Source organism: Leptidea sinapis, chromosome 34 (genome assembly GCF_905404315.1).
Source record: "Leptidea sinapis chromosome 34, ilLepSina1.1, whole genome shotgun sequence".
Classification (NCBI taxonomy): domain Eukaryota; kingdom Metazoa; phylum Arthropoda; class Insecta; order Lepidoptera; family Pieridae; genus Leptidea; species Leptidea sinapis.
In genome coordinates, this window is record NC_066298.1 from 9724834 (window position 1) to 9743520 (window position 18687).

The following is an 18687-nucleotide window of genomic DNA, read 5'->3' on the forward strand; positions in this document are numbered from 1 at the left end:
AAATAGGGAAATGCTGCTAAATTAAATAAAAACAACAATTTTGTTTTTCCTTTGATGTGTCTATAATAATTTCTATGAGAGAATTTATTGACGCACGGTTTGACAGTTCTGCTGTGAAACAATTTCATTACGACAGCAGGGTGTATATTTTACGAAGTAATTTTTGTTGTTATGATATATTATTGACAAATTCATATAAAAACATTATTTTATTTATTATATACAGAACAACGTCTGTCGGGTCAGCTAGTAATTTATAATTATATTATTGCAAGTCTTGATTCATGGTTTATGGTAGGTACGTATACTATTACTACTTAATCTAATAAAATGAATTCTGTATGCATACGAATTACAAGTATTTATTTCACATTCACATACAGACGAACTAGCACTATGCAACTTATTTTAACATGGGTGTCCTTCCTGGAAAAATTAACTTTAATTAATTATGACAACCAACGAGCTGTAAGTAGATAATGCAGGTTTATAAGACAGAAACGTAATTAGATAACGAAGATTGTAGAAGAGATATTTAAATGTCTTTCATTTTAATCTATTACTTAATGAAATCAAAATATTTTTTTTTCCAACAGATTCCTTATCTATATTTATATAAAAATGAATTGCTGTTCGTTAGTCTCGCTAAAACTCGAGAACGGCTGGAACTATTTGCCAAATTTTGGTCGTGAATTATTTGTGGAAGTCCAAAGAAGGTTTAAAAGGTGAACAAAATATGAAAATGCTCGAAATTAAATAAAAACAACGATTTTGATTTTTATTGATGCGTTCCCCGTCGTTTAGAAATCAAATTAAAATAATAGTTTAAAATGAATAACTAATTAGAATTTATATGAACCGACTTCAAAAAAGGAGGTTCTCATGTTGTTGTTTTTTATGTTTGTTACCTGAAAACTTCCGCCTAGGTAAACCGATTTTGATATTTTCTTTTTATTTGAAAGCTAGTTAAAATATAATAATATTGTTTTTAGATTCCTCTCACGATGTTAATGAGGAGGTCGGTATTCCCGAAAATGACAGACCGCACAATATCACCCAAGGAGAATGAACTGCGGGCGTATTCCACATTCTTCAAGAAGTCCTGTATTGTTGGGCAGTGGTCGCCGGACCCCAAGACTAACGCTGCGTGGAGTGAGTACAGTATCAATAAGAAATGTTACAGGTTCTAACCTTCAAACAAAAATTTAGTTCTATAAAGTACATAATATGAAAAATATATTTTACATTCAAAACTAGATAATAGATAGATATATATATGTAAGTGAAAGTCAAAGTCAAATAATCTTTATTCATTCAGGCTTAAAATAAGCTCTTTGTTATCGTCACAATAAATATTTCTATTAAATCACTGAATGTAATATGTTCGGAAGAAGTAGAACACGTGAGAAGAACGTACAAGAAACTCATTGGTCACTCTTTTCAATCAATAGAGTATTTTAGAATTGCTGTAATATACTAAACAAATTAGTTTGTAAGGTGCATGCAATATATAAATCGTGTTTAAAGCTTTTTAAAATTTAAAATATTAAATATTTCATAAAAAGTTATAAACAACAAATTGTATAAATATAAATTATCGTATATTGGATGCATCAACCTTTAGAGCTTGAATTCATTGTATGTGTAAGGATGCTTCGTGAACATGATGGTCGTGATAACTGTCATATCCAGTCGTAATCGCATCCAACAAATATAAATACAATTAAATACTGAAGCAGGATTTTTCAATTTTCAGTATTTTTTCATGGTGAAAAAAAATCTGATGATAATTAGTTATTTTCGGATATTTTTTTATAGTGAATTTAATTTTCTAAACACCAAAAAGCATTTAGAAAAATCTTTTTACATGCTGTTAACACTTTTTTAAAAACAAAAACTACATAATTCATTAAAGCAAGGGCAGCTGTATAACTGCGCTGATATGCTGCGCTTATAGCTTGAAGTTTATTTGCGGGTTTACTGTTTTTTTTTTGTAATGAACAAATACATTTCTTGAGAATTATATTATATAAATAACTATCTAGGTGTAGTCTTTAGATAATTTATACGTCTAGACGATTTTCCAGATAATCTATGAGAGCTTCCAAAAAAATATGAATAACTTTATAAATGATTTTATGTACATGTGTCATAGAAATCTTGATGTGCATTTTTATTCGAATATCCATCACTGGTCCATCACATACTATGTCCGTGTGTACAAGCAAACTAATCAGATTATTACCATTTTTTTTGGTTGGTTTCATTAGCTTTCATAGTTTTTATATTCAGTAGGTAGCTAATAACATCAATATTATATAATAGTAAATATTGTATATTATTATTAGTATAAGCGAGCCAATTTTTTTAAATGAAGCTACTTACATAAAATCATATTATTAAATTTGTTTGACAGAGTCTCAATACAGCCAGCTGTGTGCACTTTGCGAGCACCCCGACAAATGTGATTACCCCGATAACTTCAGCGGTTACGAAGGCGCTCTTAGGTGCCTCGCACACAATGGAGGCGAGGTTGCCTTCACCAAGGTTATCTTCGTGCGCAAGTTCTTTGGGGTGAGTTGCTTTCAATTAACCGCGAGACCCGTTTCTCGCTAAATTACATTTCGCAATCTCTGATGGAAGTCGTAAAGATCAATATTTAATCAAGATTGCTAGCTATAGGTTGGAAAGGTTTCCAATAATTTCATTCCATTCGATATTAACATTTTATTTTAAACCCTCCATTTTTATGTACATTTATTCATGGAAACAATAGAATATATCTTTAAATTCAGATGTATTTCATCTTATAAGATATGTTTTTTTCATTAAATTGATAATAATAAGATTTATTTGACCAATTGTAAACGAACATAGACTATATATTGGATGCAGCCCCTTACAAAATAATGTGTTATGTATATTACAGCCATTGTAAAATACTCTATTTGATTAAAAAGAGTGGCCGTTGAGTTTCTTATAATATGTTCTTCTCACTAACTCAAATTTTAACGAACATAATAAGGTAAACTCAGTAATTTAAAGAAATATTTGTAATGACGATTCAAAAGCGCTTAGTTTAAGCCTAATTGAATAAAGTTTATTTGACTTTGACTGGACTTCTTCCGCTGAAAAGTACAGTAGGTATCTAACTACTAAATAATAAGTAAATAACTTATTTCAATTGAGTATGAAATTTAAGTTTTACAAATTGATTAAAATAACCATTACCTATGTTTTTTCGGCTAGTGATAAGGCAGATGACTAAATTGAATATACACAGATTAGTTACAGATTAAATATTATTGTCGAAATAGCGTAAATAAATCATTTCAGCTTCCAGTAGGCACGAGCCCGGCTACACAGTCTACAGAGAACCCTGATGAATTCGCATATTTGTGCGTAGATGGCTCCAAAGTTCCGATAAGAGATAAGCCATGCTCATGGGCTGCAAGACCTTGGCAAGGGTTGATAGGACACAATGACGTTCTCGCTAAGCTAACACCGCTGAGAGAAAAGATAAAGCAGTTGGCTGTGGCTGGTAAGCATAAACATTTATAACAAAAATATTGATTGCGTTCGTATCTAACTTAATAATTTGTAAATACTATCTAACAATTAAGTTTTTTTTACCAAATAACTACACAATGCAACAACTTCACAAGCTGCAGGCAATTGAATGAAGCGATACCCGCACTATCAGCCCAGGCTGAGACTCGACTCGTCAACTAAAAAGAGAGAAGTATTTTACTGGGCAACTTAATACATGTCAACTGTCTGCTCGAAAAAGAAATAGTAACTCGTATAATCCTGGAATGTAGTAAGTAGTAAGAGGCCGACTAAGTTAGTCGGACTAACTGATTAAAATCCTCGAAAATACGAGGTTGCTTAAAGTAGTCTGCATACTAGTAACGTTCTGATCCTCTGGAAGTTCAGGAGATGGACAAGTTACTACTGGTCAACCCCCCACAAAATTGACCCAATAAAGTGTCTTATTGCGGAAGTGTTACACCTACATACCATAACTATATCAGTAATAATACCAACTACATATTGAATCATGACGTCAACCGCCCTGTGATCATGACGCATGGAAACAACTGAAATATTGGGAAACTATAAATATCACGTAATAATAGTAAGAATTACCAAGGACTTTCCCAACTCTGACCACTGTCATAGCAGCTTATATATAATTTTATAAGTAACAAATTTATGTAACAAATAGGTACTTACATTTTTCGGCAGCGAAGTTCTCAGGTTGATATTTGTAGAGCGTACCACTTTACTCAGACTTTACTTACGGGAAACTTAGCTTAACATTATCTTTTGGTTCGTTTTTACATTTGACAACTGAAATTATGTTGTAGGTACCTACTTAGCTAACACAGCCCAATCCAAAAGTCAAGTTCACGTTTTATTACACTCAGCTAAGTTTTACGTAAGTAAAGTATGAGCAAAGTCTAAGTACGCTGTACATCAATTATATGAATGATGATAAAAATTTTTATTAGGTGCCAGTTCCAAACCCGAATGGTTCACCAACGTATTGGGTCTGTCAGAAAAGATCCACCACGTGGCCGACAATATCGCGATCAAACCGGCTGACTACTTGAGCAAAGCAAACTACACCGAAGTTATAGAGAGAGGCCACGGACCGCCGGAGCCCATTGTCAGGTAAACACATCTACGTTTGATAATCAATTACACATTCATATATTTATACAAGCAGCATAGCATATTATTTACTCAAAAGAAAGTTGAGACCCTATTTAAGATTCTCAGAAATTGATCTTCCCTTGATTCGATATCCGCACGATTCGCAAGAAACTTCTTGTACTTGAAACTTCGTACAACAACTTTTTTGGAATCAACTCTCGGCTACAGTATTTTCGAACCGATACAGCTTTAGAACCTTTAATCAAACAAAACCGTACTGTCACCTCGGACACAGAGCAAAGGACTTTCAGAGATTATAATGTATTATTTTATACGTTTGCAGCTATCAGTCGTTTTATTTGTTGGACTGGGCCTTGTGTTATTGTTCCGAAATAAACTTTTTATTGTTTAATATTTTTTGCGAGCTCCTTTTATATTTTACTGTATTATTATTTCAATGATTAATGATGGAATAATCATTTACCTACCTGTGGAATGTAATGCCATCTTCCGTGAGACTAGACGTTGCACTACACTTTCCATGAACAAACCGGCGGCGTACTGAGAAACATAAAGGGGCGAGGCCGACTGTTATGCACTATCACTGCCAAACCTGTGCTAAGTCAGTAGCGCGTTGTCTTTTGATTGGATTGTCTATGGCCCCCTTTAATATAGAAAATAAGATTATCAGGGTATTACACATGTGCTGCGGTAGATATTTTAATAAAAGTTGTTGTAGGTTATGCGTAACATCGAACGTGGCTGTCGCCAAGTGCCGCGCCATGTCCGTGTTTGCCTTCAGCAGAGACATCAGACCGAAGCTAGACTGCGTGCAGGAACCCACCGAGGATGATTGTTTGAAAAGCGTAAGTATAGCTATGTCATACTAGGCTATTTTTATTTTGTAAAGAAAAATTCCATCGGAATATACCTAAATGTTTATAACAAATATACAAAGACAATAAAGCACAACCTACTGGATCCTAAATATAGGTCCTCCGAAACATCCCCAATTCACCATTAACTTTTTTAAGCACACGCCATTTAAAAACACATAATATGCAGCATTTATAGGCAGCATATAGAAGAACAACATACATATTATATTAAGGTATTCTTTAATTTGAAGGCTCCTGTTTCCACAGTGAGATTCCTTAATTGGGCAAACTTTGCGTACAGGTTTGGCTGGTCAGTCTAACCAACCCAGCTCCTTCCAGACGTTCGGAAACTTCCTGGGATGTCCACAGACTTTTCGAAACCACCTCATATTTTGGATGATTTTCTCTCGTTATTCGGCCACTCCTGTATATTCTAGAGCATGGGTGACCGTCTTTACTGAATGTTTGTTGTTTATTTAGTGGGACGTATCCCGTTAGTGTGCACCATAAGTCGGAGGTCATATTTGTTAAGCTGGCGACTCAATAGTTCAGTTTGGGCAAGAACACTGCAAGGTTGACCAGGCGTAGGTCCCTATATTTTACGGGTATGTTTTGAAAATATTGGCCTTCCAGTACCAGGAATAATACATCTTGGAAGAGATGGATTGATGCGAGTCGAAGAAGATGGAAGGGGAATATTTGGAGGTCTTTTTTCCTCTGCCTCTGGGACACAGACGTGATTAGTGATAATGATACGATGTTAATATCCCAGATGAGTTACCGAACAAAATCTCTCCGTTATCTGAAACGCTCAGCTGGATTGCCACTGTGCCAAGTTCGACAAAACTGCTACCGTTCACATAATGCATAATTTATTATCTACAGTCACACTAAGCGCTAGTTGAGCGAGCATGCTGATATAAATACTGAGAATTTATTACTGTTGCAATCATAATTTATGCTGTTTTATAAAGGGTTCGACGAATTCTATATATTTGCGATAATTTTAACCCCCATAATTATGTATTTTTCAAAACTATTTTGAGTAATGTTTTTCAGCTTTTTTCAAAACAATGACTTGTTTTGAAAAAAGCTGTGTGATACATAATAGTACCTAGTTAATCAAAAATTAATAATATAATAATCAAAATTTATTTAAAAAAAATGTATCAATTCAATCTCATTCGTGTTCTGATTCATAAAAACGATTAAACACTGCTTATTTATCAATATTTAAACAACAATTATCGGTTAAAATTTTAACCTCCATAACGGGAATACTTCGAATTACCAATAACGCTGTATAACGCGAATTGTTCGAATTACAAATAACGCTGTATAACGGGAATTCTTCTAATTACCAATAACCCTGTATAAAGAGATTATGTATAAATAAGCAATCCATCACTATTAGGTACGTGATAACGGGTCGGACCTGGCGTCGGTGGATGGCATGCGGGTTGCTTCAGCGTCCAAGCAATACAACCTGCACCCCGTGTTCCACGAAGTGTACGGAGACACCAAGATACCAAACTATGCCGTGGCTGTAGTGAAGAAGGACGCGTCCTTTAACAAACTCGACGACTTGAGGGGCAGACGGTAAGTGTTACCTACCATCGTACAAGTAATATTATCTACGCAAATTCTACAAATTAGAGTTTATGAGGTTACCTAGCTAGGTTATTAGGCAAAATTTGTAACTTAAATAATACTTTTATTTTGTTGTTGTAATATCTAAAGAAAATATTGAAAAGAGGAAAAACAGACTGTACAAAACAATAATAACATTAACGTACATACCTTCATGTTTTGACGATAAATAGTATTACCCATTCTTTTTTTATAAATATAAGGGACGACACGAGCAGGACGTTCAGCTGGTGGTATTCGAAACGCCCTGCACATTACAATGCAGTGCCACTCAGGATTCTTGTTAAACCCAAAAATTCTAAGCGGCACTACAATTATTGCGGTCGTCACCTTGAGACATTATTATGTTTAGTCTCATTTGCCCAGTAATTTGACTAGCTACGGCGCCCTTCAGACTGAAACACAATAATGCTCACACATTACTGCTTCACGGCAGAAATAGGCGCCATTGTGGTACCCATAATCTAGCCGGCATCCTGTGCAAAGGAACCTCCCACTGGTAACCCCATTCATATGTTTTACATTATTTAAGGTAGGTGGGTAGGTAATTTTTATGATAGGTTATTTATTGTGTAATTAAACATAATATTTGAACTTTACATCATATAATTAAAAGGGTATTGACGAAACCATCAATATAGAACGTAGAGCGTCTCTTAATTTAAAAAAAAAAAAAACAAAATTGGAGGGCAATTTTTAATCACTTTTTACCAGATGTCTCGATACTTATAATAGAATGATTTTATTTTTTCCTTTCCTACATTTCAGATCATGCCACAATTCATTTGCAACATTCAGCGGCTTGCAAGCGCCACTTTATTTATTAATTAACAAACAACTCATCAAATCCGACCAGGTAATAATTACTCTCTTTTTAAATTTTCACTTAAATTGCTAATATTTTTCTGTGCATTTTTAGGGATCCGTTTCTTTTAAAAGAAAACGGCATTAGCACCCTAGGAACGTCGAGAAATCAAGATAAATCAAAGAGAATTTAAACACTACGTTCAAGTTAAATTAACACCTTATCATAATGACGTGTACGAAGATAGGTACTGCCTGTGACAGATAGTAATGTTCTTAAAACTCGCACATTGACAAAGGGAGGCTTATATTAAAGGGAGCAAATAACACACAATCCTGTGCCTTCTTGTAGTTGAATATCAGCCTAGTGAAACTCTCTAAGAAAAACCGATTCACTCGATCGCATAAAACGTGCAGTCATTGATAGATTGACAGATGACTGCTACAATCTTGTGAAACACGGAGATAGCCAAAACCACTCAGTTTGATGCAACTGTTCGCTATCTAACTTAGCCGAATTATATTTCGTCGCCAATCGCCGTACTAACTAAATTTAAAAGCAGTCCCTCTTATTACGTAGTATTTACATCTTCCATACATTTATTTCCTTCATCATATCAGTGCCTCAACTGCTTTTCCGCCCGCGTCTGTGTGATGATCATGAGTGCGAAGCGAACTTAAACTTACTTAAACTTGAACTTATAAAATCTAATAAATGTTTTCTTCACCTAGTCGTTGTTACGTTTAAACACTTACCCCCTTATTCATAATGGTCCGCTAACTTTAAACAGCCGCTTAGGAGTGTTTTTTCTCATTCTGACTTAGATCAATAGAAGAAGACAGAGTGAGAATTAGCAATGCTTTAAGTTAGCAGACTATTATGAATGAGGGGGGTACTTTTTTACTTTACTATAATATGTTGATAACTTTTTATTGCATTGTAGTGTGTCAAGAATTTGGGAGACTTCTTTTCTGGTTCTTGCATTCCGGGTGTTGACAAAGCCGAAAACAATCCCAGAGGTAACAAAATACTATTACTATACTAATTTACGTAATATTTAATAAAATATATCGTAAATTTAAGGTATTTAAAGAGCTATATTAATGGCTTAGATTATTTATATTATGTCTAGATAGAGCTTCTTGCTGTTAGACAACCGATAAAAATAGGCCAGGCTTATTACTTTAGTGTGTGTGACAAGCTACGTCTTACACTCCCTATTTGTATGTCACTATTGAGTTAAGTGTGAGAGCATTCCTTAAAATAGAGGTTAACTGTCAACCTCAATTTTTTTCACAGCTGTCACAGTCTATCTAGACGTATAAATGATCTAAGGTTAATGGTTAACCATTAGCAAGATTTCATCTTATGTTGGCCTAGGTATACATTTCATTGCCAGATAAAGGATGCATCTAAAAAGAGTACACTTAATTACCGATACAAAGACAGCTTGTGTGAAAGGGTTTATGCGGCTGGAAGAAACTGGCTGTGAACCAGTAAATATACTATGTCAACCTTAGAAAATTTATACGTTTAGATAGTCTCTTGCTGTTAGACAACTGATAAGAACAGGCCAGGAATATTAGTTTGTATGTCACTTTGTGTTAGTGTGTGTGAATTGTTCATAATTGATGTTAGTTCTAAACTTAATTTTTTTCCACGTTTTCACAGCTGTCATAGTCTATCTAGACATATATCTAGAATGATCTAACGGCTGTTTTCAATAACCTATCTATCCTTAGTTCAACTTACTAGACATAGACAAATCTATCCTTTTACGCTTACTTACATTTCAATAACCTATTGACAGATAGCATTGGACTAAAACTATATTCGACATAACTATGGATAGATAAGATCTTGTCATTAAACAATGACAGCAATGTATCCGTAAGTTAAACTAAGGATAGATAGGTTATTGAAAACTGCCGTAAGACTGCAACCCCAGTCTATCTCTCTAGTCTGTGAAACAGGCATAGTATATGTATGTGAGTATTTAAATAAACTACATGAAATTAAATTACTTGATATGAATAATATGAATATTCACCTACTATAAATATTTTATCCCACCTCAATGAAAAGCTGTCTTTTAGTTCCTGGTATGAGGGACAAAAGTGGCCTATTCTCTCCCGGCAAGACGACTTTGTCCCTTGGACTTAAGGCTAGCTTTTCATCAAGGAGGGTAAAAAATAGTATATGTACCACATGAGATAAGTAGGGCATTCCACCCTTGATTGTCAATATTCCGGGGATGAGAATTACCTACTTTTCCCTAGATGCGTAATATACTATTTCTTGATATGAGGTTTTGGTAATGGATCAAATTTACCTAATTTTTTATTTATTCTGACATATAGCCATTTAATAGTATTCCAGTTATACATAAGTATTGTTGAACATATTACAAAACATAAGTATAAAAATTCATATTTTATAAATTTCTATCATATTAGGTGAGGATGTCTCAAAACTGAAGAAACAATGTTCAAATGATGGCAATGCTGCAAAATGTTTGCAAGAAAACAAAGCCGATGTAGCATTTGTATCAAGTGAGTTCATAAATATGATTTATCTTTATATTTGCTAACTAGTATTTAAAATCTGGCCATTGTGTAATTATATTGTAAATATGTCTATAAGAACTATAATAAGAGTAATTGATCAAACTTTGGTTTAAAATTTATATGCAGGTACTGTATTGGCCTCTTTAAAATTGTCAAGAAAAACAAAAGAACAAGTATGAAAAAATTCTTGCTAAAGTTTCCTTTTAGTTTGAAATATTAGCTGAATGAATAGGTAGCATATTTTCTAAATGATAAACTTAAGACTTCAGCAAAATAATACTACATTTTCTTAAGGTTAAAATTTATTTATGGCCATAAGAATAATAATTATATTATGAAAAATATTTTTAGTAATATTTCATTTTCAGGTGCTGATCTAGCAAACTTTGATCCATCTCAGTATGAACTTTTGTGTCTTAATCGTGAAGCGGGAGGAAGAGACAGTCTTTCAAACTTTTCAACATGCAACCTTGCTATGGAACCATCCAGAACATGGATATCAGCTAAAGATTTCTTGTCTGATGTCTCTATAGCTCATACACCATTAAGCCTGGCACAACTGCTTGAGAAAAGAAGTGACTTATTTAATATTTATGGAGAGTTCCTAAAGAACAACAATATTATTTTTAATGTAAGTATACTAATAAGTTTTACTGTTAAATGCTGCTTCTTTGGTACCTATCATCATAATCATGTCAATAAACTTTTTTTCAGAATGCAGCAAGAGGCATTGCAACTACGGAAAAACTGGACTTTGAAAAATTCAAGATGATTCATGATGTTCTCAGCACCTGTGGGGTTGCCTAGATTTGATGTTAAAAATTTTAATTTTTTAAATATAAACTCAATACTCTAATTTATAAAATTTATTTCATCACTTAATAAAACAATAAATAATACAAGAATTGTTACTACTTAACAATGATACTGCAGACATATTCAAATTATTATATGTTTCTTTTTAAATGTTCTATAGAATAAGTCTGATGAATAAATTCTATCATTTAAAAACAATAAATAATACTCAAACAATCTAGTCTTACTTATTACAAAGCTGCTAAAAAGAAGGTGATAGCAACAGTTCCTGCCAACATAGCATAACCTGTTGAATATACTTCCCTAATTGTTAATCCTTTAGCCATATCCCAGTACAGATGTCTAATTCCATTAGCCGTATGGTAACCAATTGGTGCAGCAAGGGCAGCCTTTAAAAGAAACAAAGTGGCTGGTGAGAGATTCAAACCTTCAATCATTGTAATATAATGAGCTACATCATTTGGCAATACTAGTGCTCCAACACCAAGTGCGGTTATATATCCTGATAACATTATACCTGTAACAATCATTCACATTATTATCTACAACACAAGTATTTATTGTATTCATAAATGAATATTCCAGATATAATATTTGCATAATAGTGTATTATAATTATGACTTAAGCCGGAAATATCCATCTCAACCATATAAATAAATCATTTTTGACAAAATGTTGCTTTAGTAGTGTTTGCTGTGACAATAAATAATAAAAAAATTATATTAGAAAACTAACAGATCAGTATTAAGATGATGATATATTTTCGATAGTTATTACTATCGAAATTAAAAAAAAAATGCACAAAACCTATTGCAGTTTATCTCAGTTCATTATTATTTGGCTATCACAGATATATAATTATCTAATTTTATTTGAAGCATAAATGATGTATAAAACGATATTGTATGATTGAGAAAACAACTCACCCGAAATTCTGTGGGTAATAGATAATATGCTAGTCAACTGTTTCTTGTAGATGCTTAAATGAGGAGATAAAGGTCTTTGAAGACGAGCATTTCTTGCATCAAAATTTTCTGATTCAGGTAATTCATACTTCTTAATGATTATTTTAGGTACTGCAGCTGATTGCGCGTATGCTTTCCCAATAGTTAATCGGGATTTAGACAGCTTACTTAGCAATGAATTGTTAATTAATCTATAAAACAATAAATATTGTGATAAATTTAATTACTTTAAAATAAACAACTATTTAGATATTACATAAGATTTTAAACAAGTATACACAAACCTTCCACAGCAATAAAAAGCCATAGTCGTTTCGATATTTTCTTAATCTAATTTCAATATTTAATTAATATTAAATAAATACGAGAGCGTACGTAAAATATTACTATTACAAATTATTTTTCCTATTATTTTCCAAAAAACCTAAGCAATATGCAAGCAGGTATGCAGGTACTTAATACACAATTTAATATGACAAATACAGATAAGAGTAAAGACACTAGACAGATTATTGGAATATACTAGCTAGATTTGTCCCAGAAGTCGTAAGCGGCAACAACGACACTGGCCACAGATTACTGAGGTACTTCGTCGGAAAACTTTTGCGAATAAAAATAAATGTTTTCAATATATTTCCTGTGGGAACCAATTCTCTCCTGCATCCTGCAAGATCATGGTGATGTCAGCAGGCAGTTAATGTGTAAATTAGTTATTAATACATTTAAATAGTCAGGAAAACAGTTTTTGTGCAGTTATTTTATAGGTTTACTGCAGTTCAATTCTGTTAAATAGCTGCAACTGCATTGCTACGTTCGTCATTGGCGTCGTGCAGTTGCTGTGCAGTGCTAATTGAAGTATTTCACTAATCTTCACTGCACTGCTACTGCATGAATTCTGCAAAAAAGCTCTTACAAGTACTACCATTATAATCAAAATTTATTTTTAACAATGAATGATTGCTCCAGAAGAGATATGAATTAATATTTTTTGTCTGAAACTATATTTTGGTTTGAGCTAATGGCCTCTCAAGTTAACATAACTAAACGCTCCGTTTGCAGTCAATAATATTAATGTTTGAATTAATATCATAGACCATTGCTGATAGTCATTGTACAATTGACCATATTATGTTATCATAACTGTTCCAGTTCCACGGCTGCCAAACATGGGTGTTTAGTACATATACCGTGTGTAGGACATATACCTAATTGTTCCAGTTTTATTGCAAAATTCATGCAGTTGCACTGCAGTGTATAGATTTGCCTTACTCTTTAGAGTCTGTGGTCTGTCACGTGATATGGTCAAGTGTCAATGTCATTTACCGATTTTAATAAGTTATTCACACTTCACAGTTCACAGAGAATCTATTGCTAATTACAAATTTGTATTTTGTGTTTAGTAATTATTTATTTTGCCCTTTGATTAAATGTTTCGCTTATTACTCGTAACAACGATAGAAAGTAGCATAAATACTTCTTTCTATACTGTGATAAAACTTAATCACTCAACACCTACAGCGGCAATAACAATGGCTCTTCGTAGCGTAGACTTTGAAGTTTTTGGTAAAGTTCAAGGTGTTTTTTTTCGAAAGGTTTTTATGATTATAATTTATTATCTCTTTTCATTTATAACATATAATTTTGTCTTATGTATTAAATGAATACTGTATCAAATATAACCAATATGACATATGTTTTCCGCGGGAATCTATTAACTAATAAAATTACACAGGCACAGCCTTTTACAGTTATACACCCTAAAATGATATATTCAATATTGTTTTATATTGCATAATGACTAATTTGGAATTTCGCATAAAGTTTTTGGGCGTATCATTAGGTTTTTTTTATTGGTAGTAAATATAGGTACTCTATAATAATACATTTGGTACTGAAGATCATTTTTGTTATTATCATTGGGTGCTTACTTGGTAAGACACAGCTACAATATTTTTCAGTATACTAAAGAGCAAGCTGATAAATTAGGTTTAAAGGGTTGGTGCAGAAACACATCTAGAGGAACTGTGGAAGGACAATTGGAAGGTCCCACAGGAAAAGTTGATGCCATGTAAGTAGGGTATTATTTAAATGATGATTTGTTAATTCCTTATTAATGATAATATTATGTTATGATAAAAAAGTGAATATGAATATTAATCTAATTTTGTATTGAAATAACCAGTATATTTAGATTATTTAAAATATATTTACTAATGATATTGATTAATGATAATGATTGTTTAATTTTCATCTCTCAATCAAAACAAATTATGTGTAAATATAATTATATATATGTATGTGTGATTACATAGCATGGCAATAGTTACTTAAATACTTTTTAAAGGATTGTAATGCATATAACTGTACTGTACACATGTAATACTCATGTTTACCAAAGAAAGTGCTATCTACCAAAGACACACACATTTAGTTGTAATGAGGTAAATTTAAATACACATTACCTGTGACATGGTCTGTATGTTTTATGTAATTCCTTCTTTATTTTAATTCTTATGGCTTCTGTCTCCATCATCAGATGAAGTCCATGTCATAATAACATTACATTGTCATCATGGTGGTTTAAATTGGCCCTCAATCACTTCAGCCACATTTCCTGTGATGGTTTTAAATAAATTAATTTTCATTGGGAAAAACAATATTAATGTGTCCTTCCTAACAAACCACAATATCAATCAAATTTGTGATGGTAAAGATAGATTAAATAATTCTGATAAATCCAGTGTTTATAATTAATTATGTTGTGACCCTTGTAATGGGGTGTATATAGTTCAAATGGGTCTAAATTTTGAATTATATTAAAAGAACATATTGTCACATTTAAGAATAATCATCCCGACAAATCACATTTTGCGAAACATTTAATTCACACCAGTCACTCAGAATTTATTTAATATTTCACATACCCGTGAAAAAGGATTCTGCTTAAAAGTTTTAGAACAATTAGGAATAAATAAACACAAAAAGAACATGTTTAATACCAAACAAATTTGGTCTCTTCACCATTGTTATGTATCACAACCACCAACCAATCACAGAGAGCGAGAGAGAGTTTCCGGCTCAATGCTCATTCAATTTAATCTCGCGCCAGAATTGGTGAGTCAACATCTCCTGAGGATGCCTTGTGTAGATGCAAAACACATGTCCAATTGATTAAAAGAAAATCTAAGCGGAATTTACACTCAAACTCAAACAAACACATTCTAATATTTAGTATTTGTAAATAATATTAAATTTAAATTATTAATATGTATTCCTTTATTTTGTAGGATGCAATGGCTGAAGTCTACTGGTAGTCCAAGCAGTAAAATTGATAGAGCAATTTTTAGCAATGACAAAGATATTAGTGAATTGAACTATAACACCTTTGAGATTCGTCGTGACAACTAGTAGAATTATGTGTTATTTTAGCTGACATCAAATTATTATTTTGTTTATGTCAGTTTATGTATTTGCTGACAGGAAAAATAATGCTCTCTTGGCATGTAGAGTGCTCCAGTTATGAGCAAGGATGCAAATATCAAAATATTTGCTTAGACAATTTATATGTCTAGATAGAGTGTCTTGCTGCTGGACAACCGATGAAAACAGGCCAGGTTTTTTACTTTAGTGTGTTGCACACTCGCGATTTGCATGACAATGTGTTAGTTTGCGCGCATTGCTCAAAATAGAGGTAAATTACTGACAACCCTAGTATATTTTTTTCAACGTTTTCACAGCTGTCACAGTCTATCTAAACATATAAATTAAACATACAAGCTCGCACACTGGTGTGCATGAATGTATGTTGACATCGCAAACCTATATCTTTCTGTTCAGTGCATGACAGTGATTGTTCAATGGTATTTAATGAAGTTGTGATGAGCAGTGAATTATGTTATCAATTGTTTTAAATAAATATTACAAAGATTTCGGTTTTAATCTTTGCTTTTATTGAATGAACCTGTTGTTTAGTTTTTAAGTGACTTAATTTGGGCAATATTTTTTTAAATTGCAGATACTAGATGCAAGTACTAAAACTTATACTTCAAGCCACAAGTCTAAAAACAGACCGGCTGAAAGAGCTATTAGATAAAATTTGACATTGGTAGTTTAAAAAAAATATGCTTTAAATTTTAAAACCTAGAAAACCTATTTTTAAGAGAACTTCGATTAAGTTAGTATTAATTATATATATGTCAGCCTTGCCATGTCATTTTCTCGAAACTATTATCAAATCGTATCTCACCCATTTTAGAAGAAAATCGACCGAAAGAACAAGCAGGCTTTTTCAAACCGCAGATCATATACACATATTAAGACAGGTTTTACAAAAATATAATGAGTATAACAAAATATATTTCATACGATTTATCGACTTCCATAAAGCGTTTGATTCTCTGGAACATGATTACATTTGGGATGCACTGCGAAAACAGGGAGTAAACAACAAGTACATTCGTCTTCTCCAAAATGTATATCTGAACAGAACTGCACAGGTCAAACTGGAGAAAGCTGGAGAAGAGTTCTGCATCGAGAGGGGTGTCCGTCAAGGTGATCCTATTTCTCCTAAGCTCTTCACAGCAGTCCTAGAGATGATTTTCAGGAACCTAGAGTGGGAATGTTTTGGCCTAAATATAAACGGCGAAAAATTTAACCATTTACGATTCGCAGATGACATTATTCTATTTTCGGAGAGTGAAAACTACCTAGAGCAAATGTTGCAACAACTTGCAAACGAAAGTGCTAAACCGGCTTGCAAATAAATGCGACCAAAACGAAAATCATGACAGTTGGTCTTATAATAAACCTTACTGTGTTATTAATAAACGCGAAGTAAAGTTATAAGACAGTAATTAGAATCTAGGGAAACCGTCAGCCAATGTCGGAAGAAACTTCTATAAAATTTCGAGGCCTCTCGAGAAGGCCACACAAAGATGATCGTAATACTCGTAAAAGTATTTAAAAGGTAGGTACATATTATATTTTGTTTTGAATATTGATTTGATCTCTAAATAAAAAAAAACAACCACCTTCAAAAACACTATTCCAAAACAATATAATACATAATGTGCACTAATAAGTATAAAAATAATTGCGTATTTTTATACAATCTAATTAATTAATCTTATTCTAGTTATGATTATTGTTATTTTTGGAATCGGTGTCCTTCCGCCGCAACCCGCTCTCGCCTCTCGCCTCCTCACGACTCAAGCACATCTCACCTATAACTATGTATTTAGTAACAAACCTATCTTGGATGACACAGACTCCAAAAATTACAATAATCGTAACTAGAATAATATTAATTATTTAGATTGTATAAAAATACGCAATTATTTTTATACTTTTTAGTGCACATTATATATATTGTTTTTGAAGGCGGTTGTGTTTTTGTTAATTTATTTTTGATTTTTAGTGAATTTGAAGTACACTAACAATTTGTCTAAATATGTGTAAATATACTAAATTTTTAAATGCAGCAATGAACGTAAGTACTTTGCAATTTGATTACAGACAGTGTTCCGTTACTTTGTCATGGATTCCGTAATCAGAACCTAACCAAACTATCTTTGAAGTATATGCTTTCCAATAAAAAAAGAATCATCGAAATCGGTGGGCGCGATATTGAGTTATTCGTAAATTTATCATCCACTTTGCTGTACGTTTGTATAGCGAAATTTAAGACTTATGGTTTTCTCATGGATTCCACTGTCAGATATGGACCAAATTATAATGGGACCACTCGGTAAGCACCAGCTTTCAAATAAAAAAAGAATAATTTAAATCGGTTCACCCAGTCGAAAGTTTTGGTAACAACCATAAAAAAAATACCGACGAATTGAGACCCTCCTCCTTTTTTGAAGACGGTTAATAAATTGCTGACCAAATATGTAGATAGATAGACTAGTTCTAGAAGAACGTACATTATCGGTCTACACGAATTACAAATAACGCTTAAATATTAATAATACATTGTGGTTCACCTATAATTGGCATAAGCATAACTAGGTTTTTCTATTTCAACTTATTAATGCTTAACTAAAACACTGATTCTTTATGAAGACATGGTTTCAAACAAAAAACCTAATAGGTAGTTATAATATTCAAATATGTATATGGTTGTGATTGTATTGAAGCGCCATGTTCATAATATATATACACGATAGTTTTCAATAGATTGTTTTGATAATAAAAATTTTTGGCACTCACAAAGTCCGTCAAAAAAAGGGAACAGCAAACAACATATAAATGTTAATTGACAATGGAGATCGACCTTGAAGGTGTTCGAGAGTTCGACGTGAAGGGGTAGGAAATGATTACGTCTAAGTCAGTAACCCGGGCGGCG

General features: G+C 32.7%; 3 protein-coding genes across 3 annotated transcripts in view; 2 read left to right on the forward strand and 1 right to left on the reverse strand.

Moving 5' to 3' along the window:
- LOC126975055 (transferrin) overlaps positions 1 to 11591 on the forward strand; it is a 29500-nt gene extending 17909 nt beyond the window's left edge. Inside the window, exons 5-15 of the mRNA XM_050822854.1 lie at positions 993 to 1152; positions 2417 to 2574; positions 3337 to 3541; positions 4515 to 4677; positions 5399 to 5525; positions 6952 to 7136; positions 7956 to 8043; positions 8936 to 9011; positions 10449 to 10544; positions 10928 to 11190; positions 11274 to 11591. Coding sequence (XP_050678811.1) covers positions 993 to 1152; positions 2417 to 2574; positions 3337 to 3541; positions 4515 to 4677; positions 5399 to 5525; positions 6952 to 7136; positions 7956 to 8043; positions 8936 to 9011; positions 10449 to 10544; positions 10928 to 11190; positions 11274 to 11366 — 1614 coding nt within the window. The 3' untranslated portion in view covers positions 11367 to 11591. The remainder of the gene's footprint in view (positions 1 to 992; positions 1153 to 2416; positions 2575 to 3336; positions 3542 to 4514; positions 4678 to 5398; positions 5526 to 6951; positions 7137 to 7955; positions 8044 to 8935; positions 9012 to 10448; positions 10545 to 10927; positions 11191 to 11273) is intronic.
- On the reverse strand, positions 11411 to 12817 carry LOC126975104 (succinate dehydrogenase cytochrome b560 subunit, mitochondrial-like). Its single transcript, XM_050822929.1, has 3 exons — positions 12626 to 12817; positions 12303 to 12532; positions 11411 to 11892 (listed from the first exon to the last, which is right to left on the reverse strand). Exons 1-3 carry the CDS (start codon positions 12646 to 12648, stop codon positions 11606 to 11608), a joined length of 540 nt encoding a protein of 179 aa, XP_050678886.1. The 5' UTR covers positions 12649 to 12817; the 3' UTR covers positions 11411 to 11605.
- An 863-nt stretch (positions 12818 to 13680) lies between these two features.
- LOC126975114 (acylphosphatase-2-like) lies at positions 13681 to 16280 on the forward strand. Its single transcript, XM_050822940.1, has 3 exons — positions 13681 to 13933; positions 14300 to 14409; positions 15629 to 16280. The coding sequence occupies exons 1-3, from the start codon at positions 13769 to 13771 to the stop codon at positions 15747 to 15749; spliced, it is 396 nt and encodes a 131-aa protein (XP_050678897.1). The 5' UTR covers positions 13681 to 13768; the 3' UTR covers positions 15750 to 16280.
- The last annotated feature ends 2407 nt before the right edge of the window (positions 16281 to 18687 follow it).